The sequence below is a fragment of the Danio rerio genome, chromosome 10 (genome assembly GCF_052040795.2).
Source record: "Danio rerio strain M-AB ecotype USA chromosome 10, GRCz13ab, whole genome shotgun sequence".
NCBI lineage: Eukaryota > Metazoa > Chordata > Actinopteri > Cypriniformes > Danionidae > Danio > Danio rerio.
The window spans coordinates 25,480,520-25,506,093 of record NC_141030.1 but is presented as its reverse complement, the minus strand read 5'-3'; the positions used below and the strand labels follow the sequence as shown (position 1 = coordinate 25,506,093).

The following is a 25,574-nucleotide window of genomic DNA, read 5'->3' as shown; positions in this document are numbered from 1 at the left end:
TACTGATATGCAGAGTTCAAAGAGTTTAACAGAAGGTGCATCGACAGTGATTTGAGGGAACAAAGTTGTTTTTCATTACAACTTCACAACAATGAAACCAGTAACTTTTCTTTGATAGATCTCTTTAGACATTCTGTTAAATCTGTGTAGGTTTACCTGACACTTTTAAACTAAAGTTTTACAGTTTTTAACTAAATGAACATTTTAAGTAATTTGGATGTTCATTAACACAACAATGGGGCTTGAAGGGTCGAATAACCCTTTTTACAATGCATTATGCATATTTCGTCACAATTTAATCTCGCAAGATCTCCTGAAGACATAAAATTAAGAGTTAATTTTAAGGTATCTCACGGCCCACCTGCAGGATTGCTGAGGCCCACTAGTGGGCCGTGGCCCACCGGTTGAGAATCCCTGCCTTATCCTACATTTTTGCAGAACATAAAATGCATGGCTCCAGGTATGTTTTGTTGACAAATCCACTTGAGGGCGCTGTCCACATTTTTTCAAGTTTAAAATATATTACATAGTCTACGTTTTGTTATAGTTTTTAGATACACATCGTTATTGTACAAGTTCATACAAAGACAGGACTTGTCGTACAGATCACCTTGTGAAATATTGACCTAAACCCAACCGATAGAGCAGGGGTGTCCAAACTCGGTCCTGAGGGCTGGTGTCCTGCCGAGTTGAGCTCCAACTTGCTTCAACACACCTGCCAGGAAGTTTCTAGTATATCTAGTAAGAGCTTGATTAGCTGGTTCAGGTGTGTTTGAATAGGGTTGGAGCTAAACTCTTCAGGACAGCGGCCCTTCAGCACTGAGTGTGGACTTCCCTGCGATAGAGTTTTCAATAGCACACGTAAGAGAAAAGTGCACTGCGGCCATATTTACCTTGGTTTAACAGTGTTTTATATCTTTTGTGGAACCTGTGCTTAACCAGACTTAAAGTGCTCTGCATCACAAGTACAACACCCTGCAATGTGTGCTACCAAGTAAATTGACTGTTTTTGATTACAAATCATGGACATTGATAAAGGGTTTTGTGGCATTTATTTTGTGTTGTGCAAATAATTGCACAAAAAATAATAATTTATTGATCAGTAATATAGGCGAGGCAGTGGCGCAGTAGGTAGTGCTGTCGCCTCCCAGCAAGAAGGTCGCTGGTTCGAACCTCGGCTGAGTTGGCGTTTCTGTGTGGAGTTTGCATGTTCTCCCTGCCTTTGCGTGGGTTTCCTCTGGGTGCTCCGGTTTCCCCTACAGTTCATAGACATGCGGATGTCATGCAGATGTGGATGTTTCCCAGAGATGGGTTGCGGCTGGAAGGGCATCCGCTGCGTAAAAACTTGCTGGATAAGTTGGCGGTTCATTCCGCTGTGGTGACCCCGGATTAATAAAGGGATTAAGCCGACAAGAATATGAATGAATGAATGAGAAATATATCCCTGTAAACATAATTAATGTGGAACAAAGGTTGTTGCTGTCTACTGCCTCCTAGCGTTTATTTTACCTAGAAACTGCAGTCAAAATAAAAGCTGAAGCACATTTTCCAAATGAGCACGTGTGGCAGCTAACCACTTTTGTAGGTGTTAAAAAATCAGCAATTTCTGTCTGTTTTAAAGTTGTTTTAATGTACTCTAAAAGTAACTTTAGCATTGACATGCCAACTAGCTGTCATTATCGTTTTGAACTTCCCCTGACCCCTTTGTATTTGTGTCTTGTCTTCAAATTATGCTGCAAGTGTTTCAACTGATTCTGTAATCCTAAACAAACAACCTAAATAGTTATAATTAAAGTTATACTATAGATATACTGTAAAGCAAGCTTTCTACAATCAAACTAAGAATTAGTGACACATTAAAGAGCACATTAAACTGACTCTATGTTGCTTGAAATATTACTAGAAAGCTCACAAGCGACAGTAGTATAGCTGGGACAAAAACGTTGTCAGCGTGAATGACACACATTCTGCTATTCTGATATAATGCACCGATCTCATAACTAAATGATTCGTAATGTTTGTTTCAGTGGCTCGTAAAGTCCTAAGTGAGCAAATCTGAGCCGACTGGGTAAGAGCTGAGCAGCATCGACCAGCAGCAAGGCCTCATGCTGTGGGTCAGTGCGCATATGACAAGAGAGAAGGAAATGATGGATAGATGAGAAAACAAAGAGCAGAGAAAGAGGGAAAGAATGGGGGAAACAACATGAAAATTGAGGAGGGATGGGTAAATGAGAAGAGAAAAGGAGGGGAAGAGTATGAGGGATGGAAAAGGACGCTGGGGATAAAAATAAACTGCAGGAGGAAGTAGATTACGTAAAACGGGACGAGTGATTTAAAAATTAAAGGTAGAGACGTGCACTGTCAGCTTGGATCTGCTTTTAAAAGGAGAGAGAGAGAGAGGGAAAAAGGGAGAGGGCAAGACAGACAGAGCCAGAAGGAAAGAGATAACGTAAGATAGATGAAGTTGGAGTAAGCGTAGTAGACGTTTATGTTCACTCTGCAGGGGAGAAAAAGAACCGCTGCCAACCAGACAGTGTCTCTGTCTTCACTTCAATGAGTTTAACATCTGGCCTCTGCAGCAGTACATCTGGACAGGCAGCATTTTAACAGCTGTTTCTCGGTTTTATTCTCAGTGGATGCATAGTGAGACTACTGAGGCTCGTATGAATGCGTGCTTGTACATTTTAAACAAAGTTTATTTAAAAAAAAAAAAGTCCCTTAATTTTCTTTTGGGGTCATCATCAAAGGTAAAAGTGATCAAAATAAAATGAGCACATATTCCTTTTACCCCTAAACCAAATAGAGAATATGGTTGAAATTGTACTTTTTACATCAATGCAGAATGTACTGAGGAAGTGTGCTCTGGGGATGACAGTGATGGCAATTATAGGCAAGGCAAGTTTGTTTGTATAGCAGGTTTCATACATAATGGTAATTCAAAGTGCTTTACATAATAATCAAGAATTGAAGAAACAAGAAAATAAAAATGATTAAAAGAATTAAAAAATTAAAACAGATTAAAAAGTGTTAAAACAGGTTATAAAACAGAAAAAAGAAAATAAAGACATAATAGTGTGATCTGTCGGACATAGCACAGTGCTCATTCTATAAAGGCACAGCTGAAAAGATGTGTTTTAAGTCTGGATTTGAGTATACCTAATGTTGGAGCACATCTGATCATTTCTGCAAGCTGATTCTAGCATTGAGAGCATACTAGCTGAATGTGCATTCACCCTACTTTCACTGAACTTTTGGAATTTGTCATTTACTTGATCTTAATGATCTAGGGGATCTGTTAGGTTTGTATTCAGTGAGCAAATCTGGAATGTATTATGGTTATATGCCATTTATTTATATAAGTAATACTTTAAAATCTATTCTGAATGCATGGGAGTTAGTGTTAAGACCTGAGGAAAGACCTATAGGGTTAGAAATATGCTATAGGCATGTCACTAAGGCCGTACTCACACTAGGTACAGTTGCCTCGAACCGGGCCAAAGCACGCTTGTCCCCCCTCCAGTCTCCCCCGACGGCCCGCACTCACACCATATCGGGCCTCGGCACGCTTACGTCATTGCTGCTGCTCTCTTCAGTGAGAAGCGCTCTCTATGGCAAGCCTTTTTAGCATTTAAATCTTTGTTCTGACTCCATAAATATATTTAGAGATATCTCTAATTATATTTTGACTTGTCATAATTATAATTCCACTACTCAGAATGACAATTAGAGATATCTGCAATTACAATTGTACTAGTACAAAATCAGATTGGAGATATCTGCAAATATATTATGACTAGTCATATTCCCCCATTGACTTCCATTGAAAAATATTTGCAGACATCTCTAAATGAGTTTTGATTAGTCACAATTGTAATTAGAGATATCTCCAAATGAATTTTGACTAGTAACAATTGTAATTAGAGATATCTCTAACTGAGTTTTTACTAGTCATAATACATTTGGAGATATCTTTAATTCATCATATTTAGAGATATTTACAAATATATTTGAAGATATCTCTAATTAATTTACTAATAGTCGAATTACAGTTGTGGATATCTTGAATTGGATTTTTGACTAGTCAAAATTCATTTTGAGATATCTCTAATTACAATTGTGACTAGTCAAAACTTATTTAGAGATATCTGCAAATATTTTTCAATGGAAGTCAATGGAGGAATATGACAAGTCAGTCATAATATATTTGCAGATATCTCCAATCTGACTAGTCGAATTATAATTATGACTAGTCAAAATATAATTAGAGATATCTCTAAATATATTTATGGATATAAATCATAACAAGGTTTAAATGCTAAAACGGCTTGCCATACACTCTCACCCAGTAGCACAGTGGAGATTTCTCGAATTATCCTTTCAGTCGTTTGATATGCATTGACATGCAGTCAAATATTTTGCCAAACAGTCCTTAGGGATGCGGTGACACGCAGTCAGATATTTCACCGAACAGATTCGCCACTTTTGGCGCTCATAAACAATCATAAAGCCCTTGTGCTGCAGGAATGAGGAGGTCTGCTGAAGGCGCGCAGCTGACGTGCAGTGAGGGGTTTGCGTCTTTAATAAACTACGGCAGTTTGCGATCACTGAACAGTAAGAATGATTAATAAATCCATATGAAACAACCCCTTAAAAGTCACGTCTCGCTTTCAGTTTCGGGCTTTGGCGCGTTTTGCACTCACACCCAAGTGAACCGCGCTCAGGCACACCTCTTCCAACCGGACCAGGGCCTGCCAAGTGAACCTTGCTTGAGCCCGATTCAGCGCACTCACACTTCTCAAACGATCTGGGAAACGGGCCTGGGCACGGTACGGATGGCATAGTGTGAGTAGGCCCTCAAACACGAAACATGGTGACACATTTGTGCACTTAAAGGTTAATGGTGGAAATAGAACTTTATTTTATTTTAGTACATCATAAGATGATCATAAAGGTTTGAGGTATGTGGGAGTTTGAAAATGTTTTTAAAAATGTTATGCTTAAAAATTTTGTGTTACTCAAAATAAATACATCCAGGTCTTCAGTGTCACATGATGCTTCAAAATCATTATAATAATTCATGCTCAGTAATATTTTTTTATCTTGATGAGTTTTGAAAACTGTTTTGCTGCTTGATATCTGTGGAATAATTTATTTTAGGATTAATAGAACTGCACATACAGTACTACTTATCCCAAACTTTTGAAAAGTGGAATGTCTTTAAGCATATTGGTTGTCATTAAATCTTTCTCATCTTTCTCATATACAGTTTTTTATTATTTCATTTTCTAGTTTGTATATCAGTAAAATTCGTAATTTTATAATTTTACAATCTTAATTATACTGTAAACTACAAAACATCTCAGATCGCAGATTTCTGGCAAACACAGCTGCCATGTTTTTACCATGAATTTGACAGTTTTCTTAATTATACAGTAAACTGAAAATCATCTTTACCGTATTTTTACGGTAGATTTCTGTCAACCACAGCTTACAGTTTTTCCCGTAAATTTTATGGTTATTGCTACCGTAACCTGAAAAACATTCTACCATATTTTTACTGTAATTTTCTGGCAACCACAGCTGCTAGTTTTTTACCGTAAATTTTATGGGATTTTTTTTTACAATGTAGTTTTAACAGTTAAGAACTGAATAGCTGAACTTCTAAAAAGGTAAATAAGGAGAGCCATTTAGCACCATTAAAATGATAGTTCTTCCTTCACTTATTCCAAAGTTGTTTGAGATTCTTTCATCTGAAAAAACACAAAAGAAGAAAGCTGGAAAGACAAGCTGGAAACCTGTTAACACTGGCTTTCAGTGCTGGTTTTTCCTATATAGAAATGTGGTTATAAACTTTAAGCTTTCTGCAAAAAACCTTCCTTTGTGTTTAAACAGAAAACATGTTTTTGTTCTTTGTTTTTGAACCGTGTTTTCCTAAAATTCAACTATAAAGCCAGCTTGCCTGAAAGAGCTGCACCTGCTAAAAGTTTAATCACATACACCAGTGCTAAAATGAAAAAAATATATATATTGTGTCGTAATCATAAAAATTGGACTTCAGTGGCCACATTTGTAAAGGGACATAATGTATAGGCAGAGATTAACATGTGGTCTTAGAAAATAATAAAGGAGCAGATTTGAGCTGTGTGTAATACTCTGTACACGTTTACTCACCTCTTGTTTCAAACCTATTTCTTAAGTTGAACACTAAAGAAGATATTTTGAAAGCTGGAACCTGTAACCACTGACTTTTGTTATATTTGTTTTTCCTACTGTGGAAGTCAATAGTTACAGGTTTTTAGCTTTCCTCAAAATATCTTCTTTTGTGTTCAGCCAAAGACAGAAACTCCTAACGATTTGGAACCACTTAAGGGTGAGTATAAAAGGGATTAAACTTTCTTTTGTGAATGAAAATCTTTAAGATCCTGTCACTGCCCTGTCCTCCACCAACATTCATCCCATCAGATTTGTGGTCAGCAATTCTCTGCTCTTTACTGTAGTGAAAGCTGTCAATTTAAGACTAAGACAGCAAATGTCAATCGATTGGACTTGTATTGCATCAAATGTAATAGCACTTTGGGGGGCATCACTGTCTTTGATATTTACTGTAGTAATTGTTGCTGCAGTTACATGTGATTGTATACAAATCATATGTGTGAACTCAACCTTTGACAAACAAACAATGACATTTTGAATATAGCCAATAAAAAATGCAAGTTTTCTTTTATGACATTCCACTGGAGAATATTCAAAAGATGATTAAACCAAGTACAATAACACTGGAGGCTGTATAAAACTTACAGTTCACCCTGAAATGAAAACTGCCTATTAATTTACTCACCCTCAGGCCATGCAAGATATACTGTAAGTAGCTTTTATTATTCATCAGAACGTTATTCAGTTGAGCGTGGGGTCTTTGCAACTCAGCAATACTCTGTATATCCAAGTTCATTCACTGAAAAAAAATACAGTATGTTTTGGTAATTTTCAAAGTCTGACCATTCTCTTCTGTGTTTGGGATAGCAATATTTCTATGTTGACATCAGTTTGACGTCAGCCACAATACTCTTAACCACGGTCCACTTATCATTCATTTGCTTCAAGTAAATGATGGAGTGTAAAGGCTGCGTTCAGCCATTTGTTACAATTCTTCTTTCTGCAAGCTTTACGCTTAATTACAGAGCTAATGAATTATTACAGCTCAGATCAATGTTTTTGTCTAATTGTTACTTTTGTGTAATAAAGTCAGCATAGGGCTGCTGATAAACCTTTATTTTGCAAGAACAACCAGCTGAATGAACATTTTTCAGACCTTTATATTATTTTGTAAAATCCCTATTCATGTTTTCCCATTTTTATTTTTTGCTTGGGTAGTGTAAAGTAAAAATCTCACCCTAATCAAGCCAACAGGCTATGTTTAGTGCTTGTAAGAATGAAAAGCCGAGGGTTGTGTTTATAGCTAAATGACTGTTTATGTGTGTGTATACAATATGTGTTCTCCTGTGCAAAGAAAAGGACAAAAATAACACCACAAGAGAGAAAGTCATTTGTGAGGAAGAGAGCTGACTGCTATCTCTAGAGAGAGTTCAGTCCAGGTGTTCGTCCAAGTGTGTGCCAATGTGCGTGTGTGACCCTTGAAAAGCACTGAATGCCTCTGTGTCTTTTGGGTGTGTTTGTGCGGCTCGAACACACACCTCTGGGATGCTGCAGTCAGCTGGACTGCTCTCTCTCACACACACACAGTGCTGCACTGCTTCGATCTCTACTGATTCCAGCTTATCTCTCCATTAGAAGTCAATTACAGGGCATCTGTGTAAAACAGCCTGGGTAACCATGGTTACATTTGCATGCAAACCTCAGTTTGGCTGAGTTGAGAAAGACTGTCAGAAAGTGTGAAATCAGGTTTGCTTCATTTATGTTTCAGAAATGTGCTGCATGGAAAATGCATGCATATTTTATAGTATTTTAGTTTATTTAATTCTGGTATGGTACTATGGTATAATTGTATACTATATCATCTGTAAAATTATCATTTTGTTAATATATTAGCTTTAAAATATATTTATATCTTTATATCAATGTACTGGATACACTCCCAATTAGTGTTGGGCACATTCCTTTAAAAAAGTAATTTTTAGTTATAGTTACTTGTTACTTCACACAAATAGTAACTGATTTACATAATTATAAAAGTCCAATTTTGGAATTTGTCCAATTTGCACCAGAATAAGATTTGATCCGTTCATCTCTAGAATCCTCGGTTTGAGTCGTTCTTTCATCACGTGAAAGACAGAAGCCAATCATTTGCATTTAGAGCCGGAAAAAAAATTGATCCGTTCATTTCTGGAGTCCTCGTGTTTGAGTTATCTCTCTTTACATATACTGTCACGTGATGAATGAACGACTCAAAAACCCACTCGACACTCGAAAGGTGAACTAATCACGGCTTCTTTTAGCTCAGGCTGTGTGCATTGGTTAAGCTTATATAGGATTGTCTGTGTGATGTAGACCTATCAGAAGAGGTGAGCTGTGATAGATGAGCTGAGATAGATGAAAGACCAGGTAAAATAAATTTAAACCAAATGAATTATTATTTTCTCTTTCTTAAAGCATTCTAGTTATAACTAGGCGTGGACTGGTTTAAGATTCTGATGGTATGATAACCTTGGATAAAAATTTCACGGTTTCACGATATCACGGTATTGCTGCTCTAACATAAGTTATTTTTCTGTCTGGGTAAAAAACAAAAACTTTTCCCCCTTTGAACATAATATATTTTATTTTGTAAAAGATTTAAAATGTTTTGTAACAGTAACCATGTCATATTTTCATTAATTTTTAAAAACACAGATTTCTTTACAATTTAAAATGGCATATTTGGATATCTTTTCTGCTGGAGATACTGTTGTCTTAAAAACATAAAACAAATAAAAATCTTAAACATACCTGATGAACGGTATTACAGAAAATGTTGGCGGTTTTAAAACCTTGACTTATACCTTAAAAACGGTCCCATTATGACTTGCTTGAAGTTTGATCAACGTTTGGTGTAGTTGTAAATGAGTTTAGAAGCAACTCATGACATTTTAACAATATTTTGGCAAATTGAACTAAATGATTCAATTGATTAATTGATTAAATGATTAGTTCAGCTCAATGAACGAGACTCAAAGGTCCCAGTCAGTAGAATGATCCAAACTTTCCATCACTACGCAACCTTTGAACTTTATGGATTTGCCATGGTTCTGACTCCTGGTCGTCGGTGTGTGCCACTGACTGTGCGTGTTCTTGTGGGAATACCCCCCATGCCTCTGATTGGCAAATGATGGAAATGTACTCTATCTAAGCCAATCATCACGTTCTCAATTACATTACGTACACCAATCATCATCGCTAGTTGATTATGTGTCCCGACCCAACCCCGAACACACACAAACACACACACACACACACACACACACACACACACACACACACACACATACACACACACACACACACACACACACACACACACACACACACCAGGGAAAGAGAGTTCATATGGCTGAATATGTTCCTATCGCTTTCAGTGTTCTCAATTATTTTGTCAGTAAGGATAACGGCGTTGTAACAAAGGGAAACAGTAATTCAATTGATTACAGGTTATTGAAAAAGTAACATCATTAGTGACGCTGTTTATTCATAACGTCGTCATTGTCATTCTCATCACTGTTCCCAATACGCCCCATACAATGAAAATAATTTGTATAATTATTACCTTAATTATAACATAGAGAGACTCACTTCTACATAGTTTTTGAACAATACTATCACCTCAAAATCTACACTGTGTTGTTATCTCACAAGTGAGCTTGAATGAAGTGTGTGCAATACATATAAAAACTGACTGCTGAAAGATTATCAGTTTATTTTGGCTTCATAAGCTTTGCTTGATTTGGAAAGTAGTGCACAATGTGCATTACATCTAACTTTTTTTGCATTTAATTTGTGTTGTTTGGAGCTCGATCATCACTTAATTGAAAAAGCAGGCACGTAGGACACAGAGATGCTAAAGTAAATTGAAATCCTAGCATATAAAAAAACACTAGCTTCACAACAGTCCACATATTATGTATTTTTCCAGTGTACACTTATTATACTAATGGATAGCAGTGCAGATCTCACTCCAGTGCACATATTAATATACATGCCAGCACACAGTTCAGTCTCCCACACACGTACAAATGCATGCTAATTTAGACATATTCTTTAAAGGTCATAAGAAGGCCATTATGATGTCAGAATAGTTTAGTCCTTTTCTCCCTTAGTTTCTTTTTAAATGAATTCTTTCCTTCTTTAGATAAAAGGAAATATGTTAAAGGTTGGGTCTTCCTGGCATTGCTTGTGTTCTTGCCGCAAGTTATTATGAACCTCAAACACACACACATTATCAGCAGCTCAGCAGGAGCAGGAGGCTGAGGAGGACGTGAAAAGGCCTGAATAAATCCAGGAAGGTTTCTCATCTAATGTTATATTTACATAAGATGCTGCTGAGAAACATTTGGCACCTCCACAGCTCAAGCCAAACCGAAACAGAATCATGGAGAAAATGCCAGAGTCAGAAAAGAGATTGAAATTCAGCGGGTGACAGAGAAGGAGATAAAAGAGAAGGAGAAAATGTGCGAAGGAGGGAAAGAGTGTGGGGGAGAGTTAGATTGCATTGGCATTGAAGCTGTCAGACAGATGGTAAGAAACTGGTGTCAACTAAAGAGTTGGAAAACAGATGGAGAACAAAAAACAACACTATTTTGGAAAAAGTAAATAAGAAATAGACATATATGCATCTTAATAATGCATAATAAAACATAATTGAAACATCTGATTACTGCTTATTTCTCTACATGATCAATTACCCAGCTCATTAAATGTCTGAAGCTCATTTTACAGTACTACGCTATACAGTATATTTAACACTTGATCACTAAACCAGTCATAAGTGTCAATTATTGGAAATTGGGATTTAAATGGCATCTGAAAGCTGAACAATTAAACTTTCTAAATATGGTTTGTCGAAATATGGCAATCTGAAAAATCTAAATACTGAGAAACTGTCCAACATCCAACACTAATAATACATATTAATATAAATCTTAGCTATACTAATATATAATTAACCAAAAACAAATCATGTTTGATAGATTTAGGGAAATATGTTTACTAAATGTCTTCATGGAACATGATTTTTCGGCATAAAATAAGTTCAATAATTTTGACTCATGCAACTTATTTTGGCTATTGCTAAAAATTCATACTGTAGCATAAAGTAAGGTTTTGTGATTGAGGGTCACATATATGCCATAAACATTACCTCTGTTAGATACCTTTGTGAATAAATCTTAAAGTCTCTTTATACCTGATATTAATATGCAATTTTGTCAATCCAATGACAAGTGGACAACTCTGGAATACAGAATTTATGTAATGTGATGTAATGTGTATTTATATATCGCATTTATTATGTATGGCCATACACCCAAAGCACTTCACAATCATAGGGGGGTCTCTGTTCACCACCACCAGTGTGCAGCATCTACTTGAATGATGCAACGGCAGCCACAGGACAATGGTGCCAGTGCGCTCACCACACACTAGCTATTGGTGGAGTGGAGAGACAGTGATAGAGAGGAATAGAGAAGGTTAAGAATAGAGAGGGTTGGGGTTGGGGTTGGGGTTGAGGGCGGCGTGACCTTCCTTTGCCTAGAGTGGCAGTTCAGCTTGCTCCGGCCCTGAGTGTCCCCTTTACTTTACTGGGGAATTAATAGTCACACAGACCACAGGTTAAAGGCCCCCTGCTGGGCACACTAATACCATTTCCAACAGCAACCTATAGTTTCCCATATGGTCTCCCATCCAGGTACAAACCAGGCTCAGCCCTGCTTAGCTTCAGTGAGTAACCGGTCAGATGTACTGTAAATGTGGTCCAAATGTTTTGAGCTTGTTTTGACAACTTCTGGGAAATAACAAATACATTTGACCGGTTTGTGTGTTCAAAAAAGCCTCAAAGACCAGCTAATCTCTGTCTGATCTATTGTAATTCTTTAAGGATGAGACACACCAAGTCGACAGTTAAAAATAAAAATAAAAAATTCTAATTTTCTCTTATCAGTCCTTATTCTAAATCAAACTCACCATTTTCAGCTGCTGGAAGGGCATTTGCTGTGTAAAACATTTGCTGGAATAGTTGGCGGTTCATTCCGCTGTGGCGACCCCTGATAAACAGGGTATTGAGCCAAAGGAAAATTAATGAATTAATAGAATTTTTAAAGCTTACACTTAAACACAAAAAACAAAACAAAAAAAGAGTAAGTCATAATATGATGCTTTTATGGTGCTTTGTTTTCATTTTGCAGCTTGACAGATCCAGTTGCTTTCACTTTCTTTATAATAAAAAGAGCCACACAGAAAATCCTTCCAAAATTCACCTTTTGTGTTTCACAGAAGAAATAAAGCCATTTGAACAATATGAAGGGGTAAATAATGACAGAATGTTCCGGTTCTGGCTGAACTGCAGTATCTTTACTTTAATGAGACACTGAACCACTCTCCACATCACCTTCACTCTGTGTGTGTGGTATGTTTTAGTCTGTACTGCTCTAAAATGTTCTGTTTTAGAGTCCTCAGGCAATTTGACTGTGAACATTGCATCAGCCCATCAGACGTGATAAAGTTCATAACACTTTAATAAAGGCACAAAGAATGGGAAATGATTAGCTTCAGACTTAAGTGTAGTTTTGTCTACAATCAAAGAAGGTGATTAAAAAAAAGAACTTTTCTCATACAAATCACATAATTTCCTGTCATTCCCTTAGTAATCCAAATCTGTTTAACCGTAATAGAATATTTTGTCAAAAACATGCTTAATTATTGCAGTGTGGAAATATACAAAGAAAAAAAGTCCTGTTTTTGGTTTATTTAGATGTTTTTGTTTTTGTGTTTTCTGTTCATATTTCAGTTGAGCTGCACCAAAGTTCAATTTGATTCCCAAGACCCATATCTTAGCAGTCTTTATTAATTCATTTTCTTTTAGGCTTAGTCCCTTTATTAATCTGGGGTCGCCACAGCAGAATGAACTGCCAACTTATCCAGCATATGTTTTACGCAGCAGATACCCTTCCAGTTGTAACCCATCACTGGGAAACCCATACACACTCATTCACACACACAATTTGTAGCATACCCAATTCACCTGTACCATGTCTTTGGACTTGTGAGGGAAACCGAAACACCCGGAGGAAACCCACACGAACCCAACTTCACACAGAAATGCCAACTGACCCAGCCGAGGCTTGAACCAGCAACCTTCTTGCTGTAAGACAAACGTGCTACCCACTGCGCCACTGCATCACCTCTTAGCAGTCTTTATTCTTTAATTTGGTGCACACCAACATGTGCATGGTAACATTCACATATTAAGATGAATATAATATAATATAGAATAAAAATAGAATAGATATAGAAAATATAGAAGAATAATTAATAGATTAGAACAGTAAGCACACTTTTACTTGTATGAAAGTTACTTTTTATATTCATACTTTAGAAATGCTAAAAAAAAAAAAAAAATGCTGCTTTGGGGGAAAACACACACACACATTGTTTTCAGACCTAAGATATTGGATGGAAAATTCCAGCATTGCTAATCTTATTTGACATTTTGAAGAATGAAGAAGTTTACAAAATAAAACCCAAATGGACATTTTACTCAAAACATTCACTTCTTAATGGCAAATTCACCATTAACAATTTTGAAAAAGTCTCTTATTGTTCTCCAGAGTTGTTTACAGAAGAGAAAATGTCACAAAAAAGCATAAAACAATTATAAATTATAGTGGCATACAGTATAAATATATATTTTAAACTAATTTTCATTTAAATATTTAAGTGAGAACTAAAACTTTGAGATGTGCACTACACAAACACACTTATCTAATAATTAGCAAATGAGTATTATTTTCTTGCTTGATGTTAATTACATTCTAAAAGTTGCTTTGGAATGTAAAATGGCATAAAGGGAGATGATAAAAACAAGAAAAGTTATGTGGATTAAAAAGAAAGAAAGGTTTAGAACAACATTAGGCTAAGAAGTAAATCATGGCAGAATGTTCCGTACTTATGAATTGAACAAATACATTAATACATCCCAGAAAAAAAACACATAGAAACATTGAATCTGGTGCATTCAAACTGTGAGTGAGTCTGCATCCATATTGATTCCTGCAGTCAAAAGGGTTCACAATAACCGCTGTATGGATATTCTCATGTGTGTTACAGTTCTTACAGAAAACAGAGGAAATGTGCGGCATGTCAAAGGAAGTTGGCGGGATTGATCGACTGTACTCTTTTAAAATGTCAAATGCTCTTTCACTCTCCCCCAGAGGCTCATTCTGTTGGAGCTGTAAAACTGCAGCAACACCAGCATAGCCATGTTGCCACCCATAATCACACACACGCACACACACACACACACACACACACACACACACACACACACAAACACACACACACACACAGAAACTGCACTTAAACACAACACTTACACACTTGCCATGCGCTCCACTGACCTTGTCACATGCACTCACGGTTGCTACTGGTAACAACAAAACAGCTTTTGATTGGGTGCTTAAGGGCAACAATATTTCTTCATGAAATGTTCTTGAGTGTTTTTTCGGTCAAAGGTTAGATTATGGTTAAAAAGATAATTCCAGACAATCCAGCATATTCTATTAAGTGTACATGGGCACATTTTGTAAAAAGAATTGTTGAGTGTCTAAAAAGTCAAAATGTTGTAAATTTAGGGCAAGGACTAGGGGAAGACTGTAATATTACATTATTCTGCATGGATGAAGTCACCATTGACTGAGGAAAGGTGCAGTCTGTTGGAATAACCGTGATAGACGTTTACACACTTTCTCTCTCTGAGCTTTCATTATAAATTCACACTAATTATCTCATAAGAAGAGGTTGGTTTGCCAGAGGACTTTGAGCATTAGCGCTCTAAAATTTCAGAACATGATCCTAAGTAGTGTTTGGGGGAAAAACAACCTGCACAGCTCTGCTCTATTTTTGTGGGATCCTGTTGAAGATTCTGTAAATGCACTGTTCTGTTCTGCTCAGATTCTTTTTATTATGAAAAACATAAAAATGTCTAATCGATATATCTCTGTTTTGCTGTTCTATTTAAAATCATTTCCATTCATGTTTATAAATAAGAACAGAGCATTCATTCATTCATTCATTCATTTGTTTTCCTTTGGCTTAGTCTCATTATTTATCAGGGGTTTCCACAGCGGAAAGATCCGCAAACTTATACATCATATGTTTTACACAGCGGATGCCCTTCTAGCCAACCCAACACTGGGAAACACCCATACACTCTCACATTCACACACATTCAGTACAGCCAATTCAGTTTATTCAATTCACCTATAGTGCATGTCTTTGAACTGTGTGGGAATCCAGAGCACCTGGAAGAAACCCACGTTTACATTGGGAGAACATGCAAATTCCACACAGAAATGTCAACTTGCCCAGCCGGGACAATCAGCAACCTTCCTGATGTGAGATGAAAGTGCTAACCACTAAGCCACTGTGTCGCCCTCTAAAAACAGAGCAGTATATGGTAATTTTTATTCTGTAGTTTGTGATTCATTGGCGTTTCCGGTTTGTTTATCCTTTTGAATTGCTTTATGGGATCTTGAACTCTGCTTCTACAACTTTTAATGTTGAAAATGTAAATTTTGTAGTGCTTTAAAAAAATATTTTGCCAGCTTTGGCATGTAAATTACGATACAAATGTCAGGTAAGAGATGCCAGTGGTTGTAATGTTGTTATATTTCAATATAAAAGGGAAGGGAGGTTGGTGCATGAAACACATATGAGAAAATATACACGTGTTTTATTTATAGTGCAACTATTCTGATCAATAGAAATGTTTCTTCTCCTCTGCTAAAACTCTATTGCTTCCATGCAAGTCTGTTATATCATGCTAAATGCATTAGTTATGGGCTGAACATTCTAAAATATTAAATTCTTCTTTGCAATATTCTGCTAAATATTCTTATTATAAATGCTACATCTGTAAGATCTTTGGTTTACTAAAAAATAACTTGTTCACTGAAAAGTTTAAAATTTCAAAATGTTCCATTAAATTAGCCACATTGCTACAGTGCACTAAGGAATGTATCATTCAGTGATGCAATGTCAGACACAATGCACTCAATGGAGTGAGTGACGTCACTGTGACGAGTAGGGTTAGGGGTGGGGTTAGGTGAGCATATTAAAAAGCCTTGGATGCAGCTCAGATTGCACTGCACCAGGTCTGCATCCAGACCCCTCTTGATTCTATAGGAAATTGTTAACAGTGTGGTTAAAGTGGTTAAAGCAATATCAGTAATCAGGGATGTGATTCTTCTGTGTAAATACAGTTTTCCATATTCTCCGAGCTCAGTGGGGCGAACCCTATAATTTGGGTAAATCTGAAGTTAATTTTTTTGAGGGTTGGTCTCAGTGAGCTTCATCGTCATCAAAGCAGACGAGAGATGACCTGATGGTTTGCCCATTCAGTGTTCACCATTTTGTACAAGAAGGAGCAGTAACTGCTTCATTCCGGGTGTCATTCAGGGACGGAATTGTAGGCCTACCTATGCTTTTGTCTATATAATATAATGGTATTATGTACTCCTATGATGTGCTTGTAGGAGGACGCCACTCATAATATGTAAGATTATGAAATCGTTTAAATTCGTGCAGCTGTGCACACTTTTTCCGCTCTCACAGTTGCATGTCATGACCACGTGCGCTCTACTGTATGTACATTATAAATGAAGACTGGATGCACATTTGTTATTATCCTCTGCAAGTCATCTGTCCTTATGCCTTCATTTATTTAGTGCAATAGCCGGGCACCTCAAATTTAATACCTGAAAGTTTCGTAAGTTTAGATGATACTACAAATGTATAACTGTATATTTTATAATTAATTAAAACTAAAAAGTAGAGACTATGCTGAAGGAAAGGGAAAGTGATAAACTTTTTTTAGCGATGTACAGTATGATATTTTTTTCAGGCTGGAATGTTAAAGTACATTAGGCTACTCAATTCAACTAGATTTGAATAGACTAAAAGTTGGAATTGTTGACTGACTAGTTTATTTATCACATGGAATAAATAGTTACTAAATTACAGGAAAGTTTATATTCTGTGGATGTAAACTCATTAAACTGAGTTAGTGGCACCATTTAGCGGTGTGTGTGTGTGTTCCGACATTGAGGTACAAAGTACTGTATAAACCTATTAAATATTACTTAGGTGATTATTAAACTTCTAAACATTGAAACTAATAAAACACAAAAACAATACAAAAAAAAAAAATAGGTGTGGCCAATATTATTTATTATTTTTGTAGACGTATTGTTTACTATTATTTAAAAAATATATATTTAAAAACACACACAAATCTTGCCTGATTAATAAGCTTTTTTTCTCTTGCAACATGGAAAAGCACACTAGTATATCTACTGTATGCAGAAGGTACCTTTTTCCATTTTTGGCACAAACAAACCAAGTTATTTTCAAAATGTAAAAAAACAATGTTATGAAATATCTATATTCATCCTCTTAAACAAAATATTGTATTCTTCCTTATTCTCCATCATATGTATTCAATTTTATTGCACCGTATTCTAATCTTCAACTAAACATTTAGAAGTTCCTTTAGGGTTTTCTACTTAATTTCCCCCCTAAGATAACACTAAAGTAATCTCAGCACACACAAATAGAAAAAACTCAAGTCCTTTCACAGCTTTATTGCTTTCAGGATTTATTTCCTCACCACATTACCGTAGTGGTCTACAGAGAGAGGGTGCTTTAAATTCTATACTGTGCTTCTAAATCCCCAATATCCTCTTGCAATGAACTTTGCCATCCCCCGTGAGCAGAACGAGTATCTATCAGTGTAATGAAGGAGTGTAGAGATAGTGAGGTTCTGGTTCTCTGCACTCGGTGACAGCAGATAAACAGACAGTGCTTTCAGCTTCTCCACGGGCTGCAGGAGGAGAAACACGCAGAGCTTTTTCTGCTGACACAGTGCTGTGATACTTGGGGGAGAAAAAAGAAGTGATAAGAGAGATGAAAAGAATGGAAGACAAAAATCCAAAATGGTGAAAAGCCTTGGAGTAACGATTGATGACCAACTAAACTTCTCTGACCACATTTCTAGAACTGCTCGATCGTGCAGATTTGCACTCTATAACATCAGAAAGATCTGACCCTTCTTATCTGAACATGCAGCTCAACTCCTTGTTCAAGCTCTTGTTCTCTCCAAACTGGATTACTGCAACTCTCTACTAGCTGGGCTTCCAGCTAACTCTATCAAGCCTCTTCAACTGCTCCAGAATGCAGCAGCACGAGTCGTCTTCAATGAACCTAAACGAGCACATGTCACTCCGCTGCTAGTCCGTTTGCACTGGCTGCCAGTTGCTGCTCGCATCAAATTCAAAACTCTGATGTTTGCCTACAAAGTGACTTCTGGCCTAGCACCTTCTTATCTGCACTCACTTCTGCAGATCTATGTGCCCTCCAGAAACTTGCGTTCTGTGAATGAACGTCGCCTCGTGGTTCCATCCCAAAGAGGGAAAAAATCACTTTCGCGAACGCTCACGCTCAATCTGCCCAGTTGGTGGAATGAACTCCCTAACTGCATCAGAACAGCAGAGTCACTCGCTATTTTCAAGAAACGACTAAAAACTCAACTATTTAGTCTCCACTTCACTTCCTAATCTGCAATTGCCTCTTTGAATATCACACTAATTGTACAAAAAAAAAAAAAAACTACTAACACTTCCCTTCTTAGACTTTACAGACCTGAAACTTGCCTTTAGTACTTATTCATTGTTGCTCTTAGTTGTGTAAATTGCTTCCTTGTCCTCATTTGTAAGTCGCTTTGGATAAAAGCGTCTGCTAAATGACTAAATGTAAAATGTAAATGTAAAAAAGTGCACCGCTAAACAATGCGCCTGGACTCTTCTTCTTCTTTAAAGAAAACAGGTGATAAGAAGGAGGATTTTATAGTAGGTTGTAAATGAATGGGGATTTGTGTGGTGCATAATGTGAAGGAATGAAACACTGGAACTCTATTTTAATGTAAATTTTATGTTTGGTGTTATGATATACAGATATATAAAAAAGAAAACAACAGACAGAGAGATAAATACAAGTAATGTGAATGCAGGTAAACAGACATGAAAAATTGTATGATTATTTTTCCATATGGCATCAATTTTTTTAATTCACAATGATTACGTCAACATATAATACATTTAATAATATATATTAGATCAGATAGATTAACAGACTAAATGTAATTATATAAAATTCAATATAAAACAATGATCTTATTGAGTGTATAATTAAAATAAACTGTTATTGTTGTAAAAAAAACTTGTAAATATGAAATATACAAACTTATAATAAATAATAACAATAAATAATATTAAGTACTATGTAAATACACTAAATACATCAAATATTGTCAATAAATGTCATTAAATGGAACATAATGCAATAATTACATTTACAAACACTAAATATACTCACACATGTCCAAATTAAACGTAAAACAAAGCCAATATCTTTATTAAATATGAAATTAAAACAAATACTTGATGAAAATATATTATGTAAAGAAATTAAATGTAAAAACTATATATTTATTATGGTATCTTTGTAGAATTGTTTTGAAATATTTTTTTTAAATATTTAAAACTTTAAAAACAAAAAGAGGCTTATTTGAATTTATATTAAAACGTATTTTATAACTTTTCTTCTATATTATTGTTTTATATATAAAAAAAACCAATACAAAACACATATAAATGTTGAATATTATAAAAGTATTCAATACAAAAATACATTTTTAAACAAAGATTTTACTTTTTTATTTGACTTGATCGTCTTACCTTTGCTGAGTGTTCCTGAGAGGAGCCTCTGGATGGACTGAATGAGCTTTAGCACCCCCTGTCTGCAGCGGCTGGTACAGCCAGCCATGATGAGGGCAAATCCGAGGGTGTCCAAACAGCCCCTACAACACCCTAACCACCGCCACAGACAGATGTCCCATACAAGCCTCTCCCTGGTTCTCCCCTTTACACCAGTTCAGTCTCAAAACAGCAACGATTTTAGGTCCCAATTCCAAGAGCGAGATGAACAGGATGTCCTCAGTTCAGAAGACACAGACACACAGCTTTCGTACACACTCACAGCAAAAGTGCCGAATTTGTTTCCCTCAGCATTTAGTGGCAGGTAAATTGAAGTGTAAATGGAGAGTTGCTGAACAAGTCGACTGCTGCGGTGCGAAAGGAAAAGTTTGAGGAGGAAAAGTTGTTGAGCGCTGCAGCTCCGACCTGATGAATTATTAAGCGGATGGCAAGCGCCGCTGCTGCGCTACACGAACTATAAGCAGAAGAAGTGCTCGGAGGAAGTTGAGTGTCCGTGGAGACAAAAGAGAGTGGCTTTCCTTTTCCTTCACTGTGCTTCTCCTGGTTACGCCTCTCTCTGTGTGAGTGTGTGGAGTGTGTTGTGGTCGCTGCAGTGTTTCCGACTGCTCTAGGCTCCTGGACAGATCCCTGCAGTAGAAAACAGGAGACTACCTCTCTCTCTCTCTCTCTCTCTCTTTCTCTCTCTCTCTCTCTCTCTCTCTCTTTCTCTCTCTCTCCCTCCCTCCCTCCCTCCCTCACACTGTGTTTCTCACTCTCTCTCTCACTCAGCAAGCATCACTTCTCTCACACACACACACTCTTTTTTGTCATTGCTGAGGTATGTGTCAGAATTTATTCTATTTTACTCCATTCTGCTTCATGAAAGTTTTTTTTTTCATTCTGAAAATGTCCCCCTATGTTCATTTCTGGAGATCGCGAAATATGTAGCTAGAAGTACGTATTCCTGCATTTCATCTTTAAAATAAATGCTTTGAGGCGGTATGACGTCGTTCCTTTTTGTGCTTACCAGCTGACCGATTATCTTTGCCTGGATGGCTTTCCCACTGTTACTGTTTGTCCAGTGGCTCGCCATGTACCTTGGTGGGCGACAGGGTCTGAGTCCGGCGAAGAATGGTTCCAGAAAGCAGGTAAGACAAAAACAGAAGCCAAAAAAACAGGTGTTAATGCGAGTGAGAATGTGGTAAAATCTGAAAACGTCGTAAAAATTAGTTGAGGGCTTTTCTTTATCTGGATTACTGTCTTTACACTGTCAGTTGGTTTTAGGGAAGGGGGTGCGCGGGTCAATCGGTACCTTTGAAAAAACTATTGGTTGGGTTTAGGGAAGGAGAAGGGTGAGTCCGTCAGTGATTCAGTCCTTCAGTCAGTCGACAGCGACCTCTGGTGAATTTACGCAAGAAGAGCAGGTGCAAATGGCACTCGCGAGTGAAATTTGAGATCTGTAAATGCGTACACAGTGGTCTCTGGTGGATTTGCAAAAAAACTATTGCAAAAATAGGTACCTCTTGAGACGTATTTAGCACTCTCCAGAAATGTATTTAGGGCTACATTTTCAAAATGAGCTTGGGTTGTTTATTTTCTATTAAAAATTTTATCAGATTATTTTCTGCCCTACTCTATTTTCTGTTCCTCTATTCTTTTCTATTCTATTCTATTATATTCTATTCTATTCTTTATGAGACAGATTTTACTTTACCCTGTTCTGTGCTGCTAGATTTGGTTTTATAAAAGTTCTATTTTCTATTCATTACACGACATTCTATTCTATTCTATTCTGTTCTATTCTATTCTATTCTATTCTGGCATTTAAGATTCTATCTGTTAAAGATCAAGTATTGTACTACAAGTTTTATATGTTTGTGTTTATTGAGTTTTATTTGATAACTGTTATTTTACTTTTTTACTATGTTCTGTTCCATTCTATTATATCCTAAATGTGACAGAATTGATTTTGCTATTCTATTTTACCTCGTTTTCCCTGTTTTGCTAGATTCTCTTTTACTAAAGTGCTATTTTTCTACCTATCATATTTTCATTCATTGTCCTTCGGCTTAGTCCCTTATTTATCAGAGGTTGCCACAGGGGTATGAACCCCAAACTATTCCGGCATATTTTTTACGCATGCGGATGCCCATCCATCCCCTATCCAGTACTGGGAAACACCCATACATTCGCACATTTACACTTATACACTATTGCCAATTTAGTTTACTCAATTCACTTATAGCACATGTCTTTGGACTGTGGGGGAATCCAGAGCACCCTGAGGAAACCCATGCCAACACGTGGAGAACATGCAAACTCCACACAGAAATGCCATCTGACCCAGCCGGGATTTAAACCAGCAGCCTTCTTGCTGTGAGGCGACAGTCTTAATCACTGAGGCACCGTGCCACCCTGTATGATATTCTAAAATATTCTGTTCTGTCATTAAATATTTGATTTTACTATAGGTCTAGTTTCTTAAGTATTCTATTCTAGTGTCTCATAATTTCATAACTTTCCGTAATTTATTCCACTCTTTTCTGTAAGATTATTTTCCTCTTTTTCTCATCTACACTAAAAAAATTGGATTTACTAAATATTTAAGGTAAGTGGTTGCAAACAATTTATATGGGCTTAATTTAAACAAATTAGGTTGAACATTACTCAATATAATTTGTTTGTTTAAATTCAGTCCATATTAATTATTGGCAACCTTGCAAATTAGTAAATCCAGTAAATATTTTTGTCAGTGTATATGATAGAACTGATTTTTATTTTATTCTCAAAATTATGCTTCCTCTATTCTATTTCATTCTGTTCTGCTGAATGAACACTCTATTCTGCAATTTGTACTCTATCCTGTTCTGAATTATTCTGTTCTGTTACTTTCCATTTTACTCTACTGTCAAAGACTGCTTTTTATTAAATGTAATATTCTACATGATCTAAAAGACTTTGTTCTTTTGATGATTGTTCCCAGTTCCAACACAATCCACTTGAACCTCTCGCCCTTATTTATCATTTTAGTCCAGCTGAGGGGAACCCAAAATAGTGAGCCGAAAGGAGAGGAAAGTAAGAGTGAAAGAGGGAAGATGTAACGAGAAGTGACAGCTCTGATAGATAGCAGGATGATGCCGAAGGAATGAGACAGATAAAGTTAAAAGGAAATATGATGGAAAAATGCAATGCAAAAAGATATAGATACTATTTGGAGGATCCACTGTCTGTTTCTTCTCCTGAGAAAAAAAAGACGTGGTTATCGCCATGTGTCTATGGTTTCAGAAGAGATTCCACCAGTGTCTTAAACTGTGCATTAGACTGAGGGCAATATCCCTTTAACTGCCCACTCTACCAAATGATTGACCTTATTTTGACTGTTATAAATAATGACTGTTAAATTCATTAAAGAATGATTTGTAAATAATGGTTGACACACAGCATTGTTGGTTTACAAAGAAATCAAACACACACAATCCTGTTGCACTACTACACTTAATTATGGTTTTACTGTGGAAAAAAACAAGAAAACATGTTAAATGAGAATTTGAAATTGTTTTATGGCATACTTTTAAAAATAAAAATGATTTGGTATTTAAAAATGTTTTATTTTGATGATGTTTTAAATAAATTGGTCTTGCACTTTTATATTTTCTGATTTTTCATAGGATATATATCAATTCCAGTACCTTAAACTGACATATATACCATTTGGTGGAGGTTGATATTTTAGAAATTATGGGATGTGTTGAAAAAAATGCATTGAATGTGTTAACTAGCGACATTAGGAGTTAAGAATTTGTTCTTGTTGGGGCAGTTAAAGGGATATGAAGTTTTTTCCAGACTATAGCCTGTGCAATTAAATATTTACTATATTTCATTCCATTCCATTTTCCACTCAGTTCTATTTTATTCTGCATATTTTATTATTTATATATATCTTAATTATATCCTGTTCTATATCTTTTCAGTATAAACTACCCTGTTTTGTTAAATATTCTGTTTTGTCTATGGTTTGATCATATATTTCCACAATTTGTTTTCTAATTTGTTAAATGATATGCTTGTATAATTTATGACATAATATGACATTTATGACAGCTATTTTACTAGAATTAGGTTCTGTTACAATTTCCGCCCGACTGTTTATAATGTATATTATATTATCTTTGTTATTCTTCTATGCATATCAAAGATTTTACTTCATAAAATTACATGCTGGCGATGCAGTTGTGCAGTAGGTAATTTTGTCACCTCACAGAAAGAAAGTCGCTGGTTCGAGCCTCGGCTGGGTCAGTTGCCATTTCTCTGTGGAGTTTGCATGTTCTCCCTGCATTCCTCGGGGAGCTCTGGTTTCCCCCAAAAACATGCGGTACAGGTGAATTGGGTGGGCTAAATTGTCCATAGTGTATGAGTGTGAATGAGTGTGTATGGTTGTTTTACAGTAATGGGTTGTGGCTGGAAGGGCATCCGCTGTGTAAAACTGTTGGATAAGTTGGCGGTTCATTCTGCCGTAGCGACCCCGGATTGATAAAGGCACTAAGCTGAAAAGAAAATGAATGAAAATGACCTACTATTAATCTTCTTTTATTTATTTTTTTTTTTTAAATAATCTATACATTTGCATTGCATTCTACTCTATTTGTTAAAGGTTGCTATGCTTTATTTTCTTTATTTAGATTTAATTCTTCTTTATTTTATTACTTAATACCGTATTATAAAATGCCTCCATTCAGTTCTTCTGCTCTTTGAGATTTTATTCTATGTCAACAACTGTTCAAAATTATAATATAATATTTTGTTTAAAGACACATCTGGAAATACATCTGATACCACAATCAACCTTTCACTTTTGTAAAATTAAAATTTTTTAAATGTAATAAGGTTTATTTAGGTCAATATGTACCATAATATGACCCAATTCAATTTTATGCTATTTTATTTCTCGCATAGAATGTTGTGGTGATCACTCTTACTGGCACAGAAAGTACAATTGGGAATGTAATTCTGGCAGTGTCATTTCTTTATATGATGTTTGTCTGAATACATTTTAGATTAATAATGGTATGCTGCATTGTCAAGCAATGATAAACTATATCCAATTAAATGCACAAAATTATATCTCAGATTTGTCATTCAGAAACAACTTAAAATACTCCTTCCTGTCGATCATGCAAACAGCAGTAAACAGTAACTAGACAGTAAACAGACTCGACTTAGCACTGTATGTTTTGTTACTTTATGAATGTATTGCTACCATCCATTTGTGATCCAACTTCAGAAAGGGGTAGGGTGAGTAGGGCTCATTATCATTTAAAGAGACATGCAGCAAATCAGGAGGTCTTTTTGACAGTGTAATTCACACTGCCATTGAGAAATTAAACCAAAAGTAAGTCATTGACCTTACATTAACGAATAACATGAACTTAAAATGGGCATCCAATATCACTTTTAAAACTGTACCTTTAGGCTTTAAATAATTGAATATTTCTTTAAATTATTTCTGTTAGCGGGGTCTTGTAAAGGTTAACTTTATCATATGCCCAAAGCAGATGCTTATTT

General features: G+C 36.1%; 3 protein-coding genes across 12 annotated transcripts in view; 1 reads left to right on the top strand and 2 right to left on the bottom strand.

Moving 5' to 3' along the window:
• The window catches only part of kcnip1b (Kv channel interacting protein 1 b), a 59,640-nt gene extending 38,998 nt beyond the window's left edge, over positions 1 to 20,642 (bottom strand). The window contains exon 1 of the mRNA XM_087269396.1: positions 19,995 to 20,642. Within this exon, the coding sequence (XP_087125522.1) occupies positions 19,995 to 20,082 (88 nt within the window). The 5' untranslated portion in view covers positions 20,083 to 20,642. The remainder of the gene's footprint in view (positions 1 to 19,994) is intronic.
• Positions 1 to 25,574, bottom strand: part of fbxw11b (F-box and WD repeat domain containing 11b) — a 649,789-nt gene that overhangs the window by 125,688 nt on the left and 498,527 nt on the right. The gene's annotated exons all lie outside the window — the stretch shown is intronic.
• Positions 1 to 25,574, top strand: part of parp14rs4 (poly(ADP-ribose) polymerase family member 14-related sequence 4) — a 93,225-nt gene that overhangs the window by 42,179 nt on the left and 25,472 nt on the right. Inside the window, exons 1-3 of one of the 10 annotated variants that reach the window (XM_087270462.1) lie at positions 20,655 to 20,850; positions 20,945 to 20,966; positions 21,043 to 21,160. The exons of 6 other annotated variants lie outside the window; for them this stretch is intronic. The gene's annotated coding sequence lies outside the window, so the exon portion shown is untranslated. Of the gene's footprint in view, positions 1 to 20,554; positions 20,851 to 20,944; positions 20,967 to 21,042; positions 21,161 to 25,574 lie in introns of those variants that run through there. 3 more of the 10 variants (XM_087270464.1, XM_087270460.1, XM_087270465.1) reach the window with 3 other exon arrangements.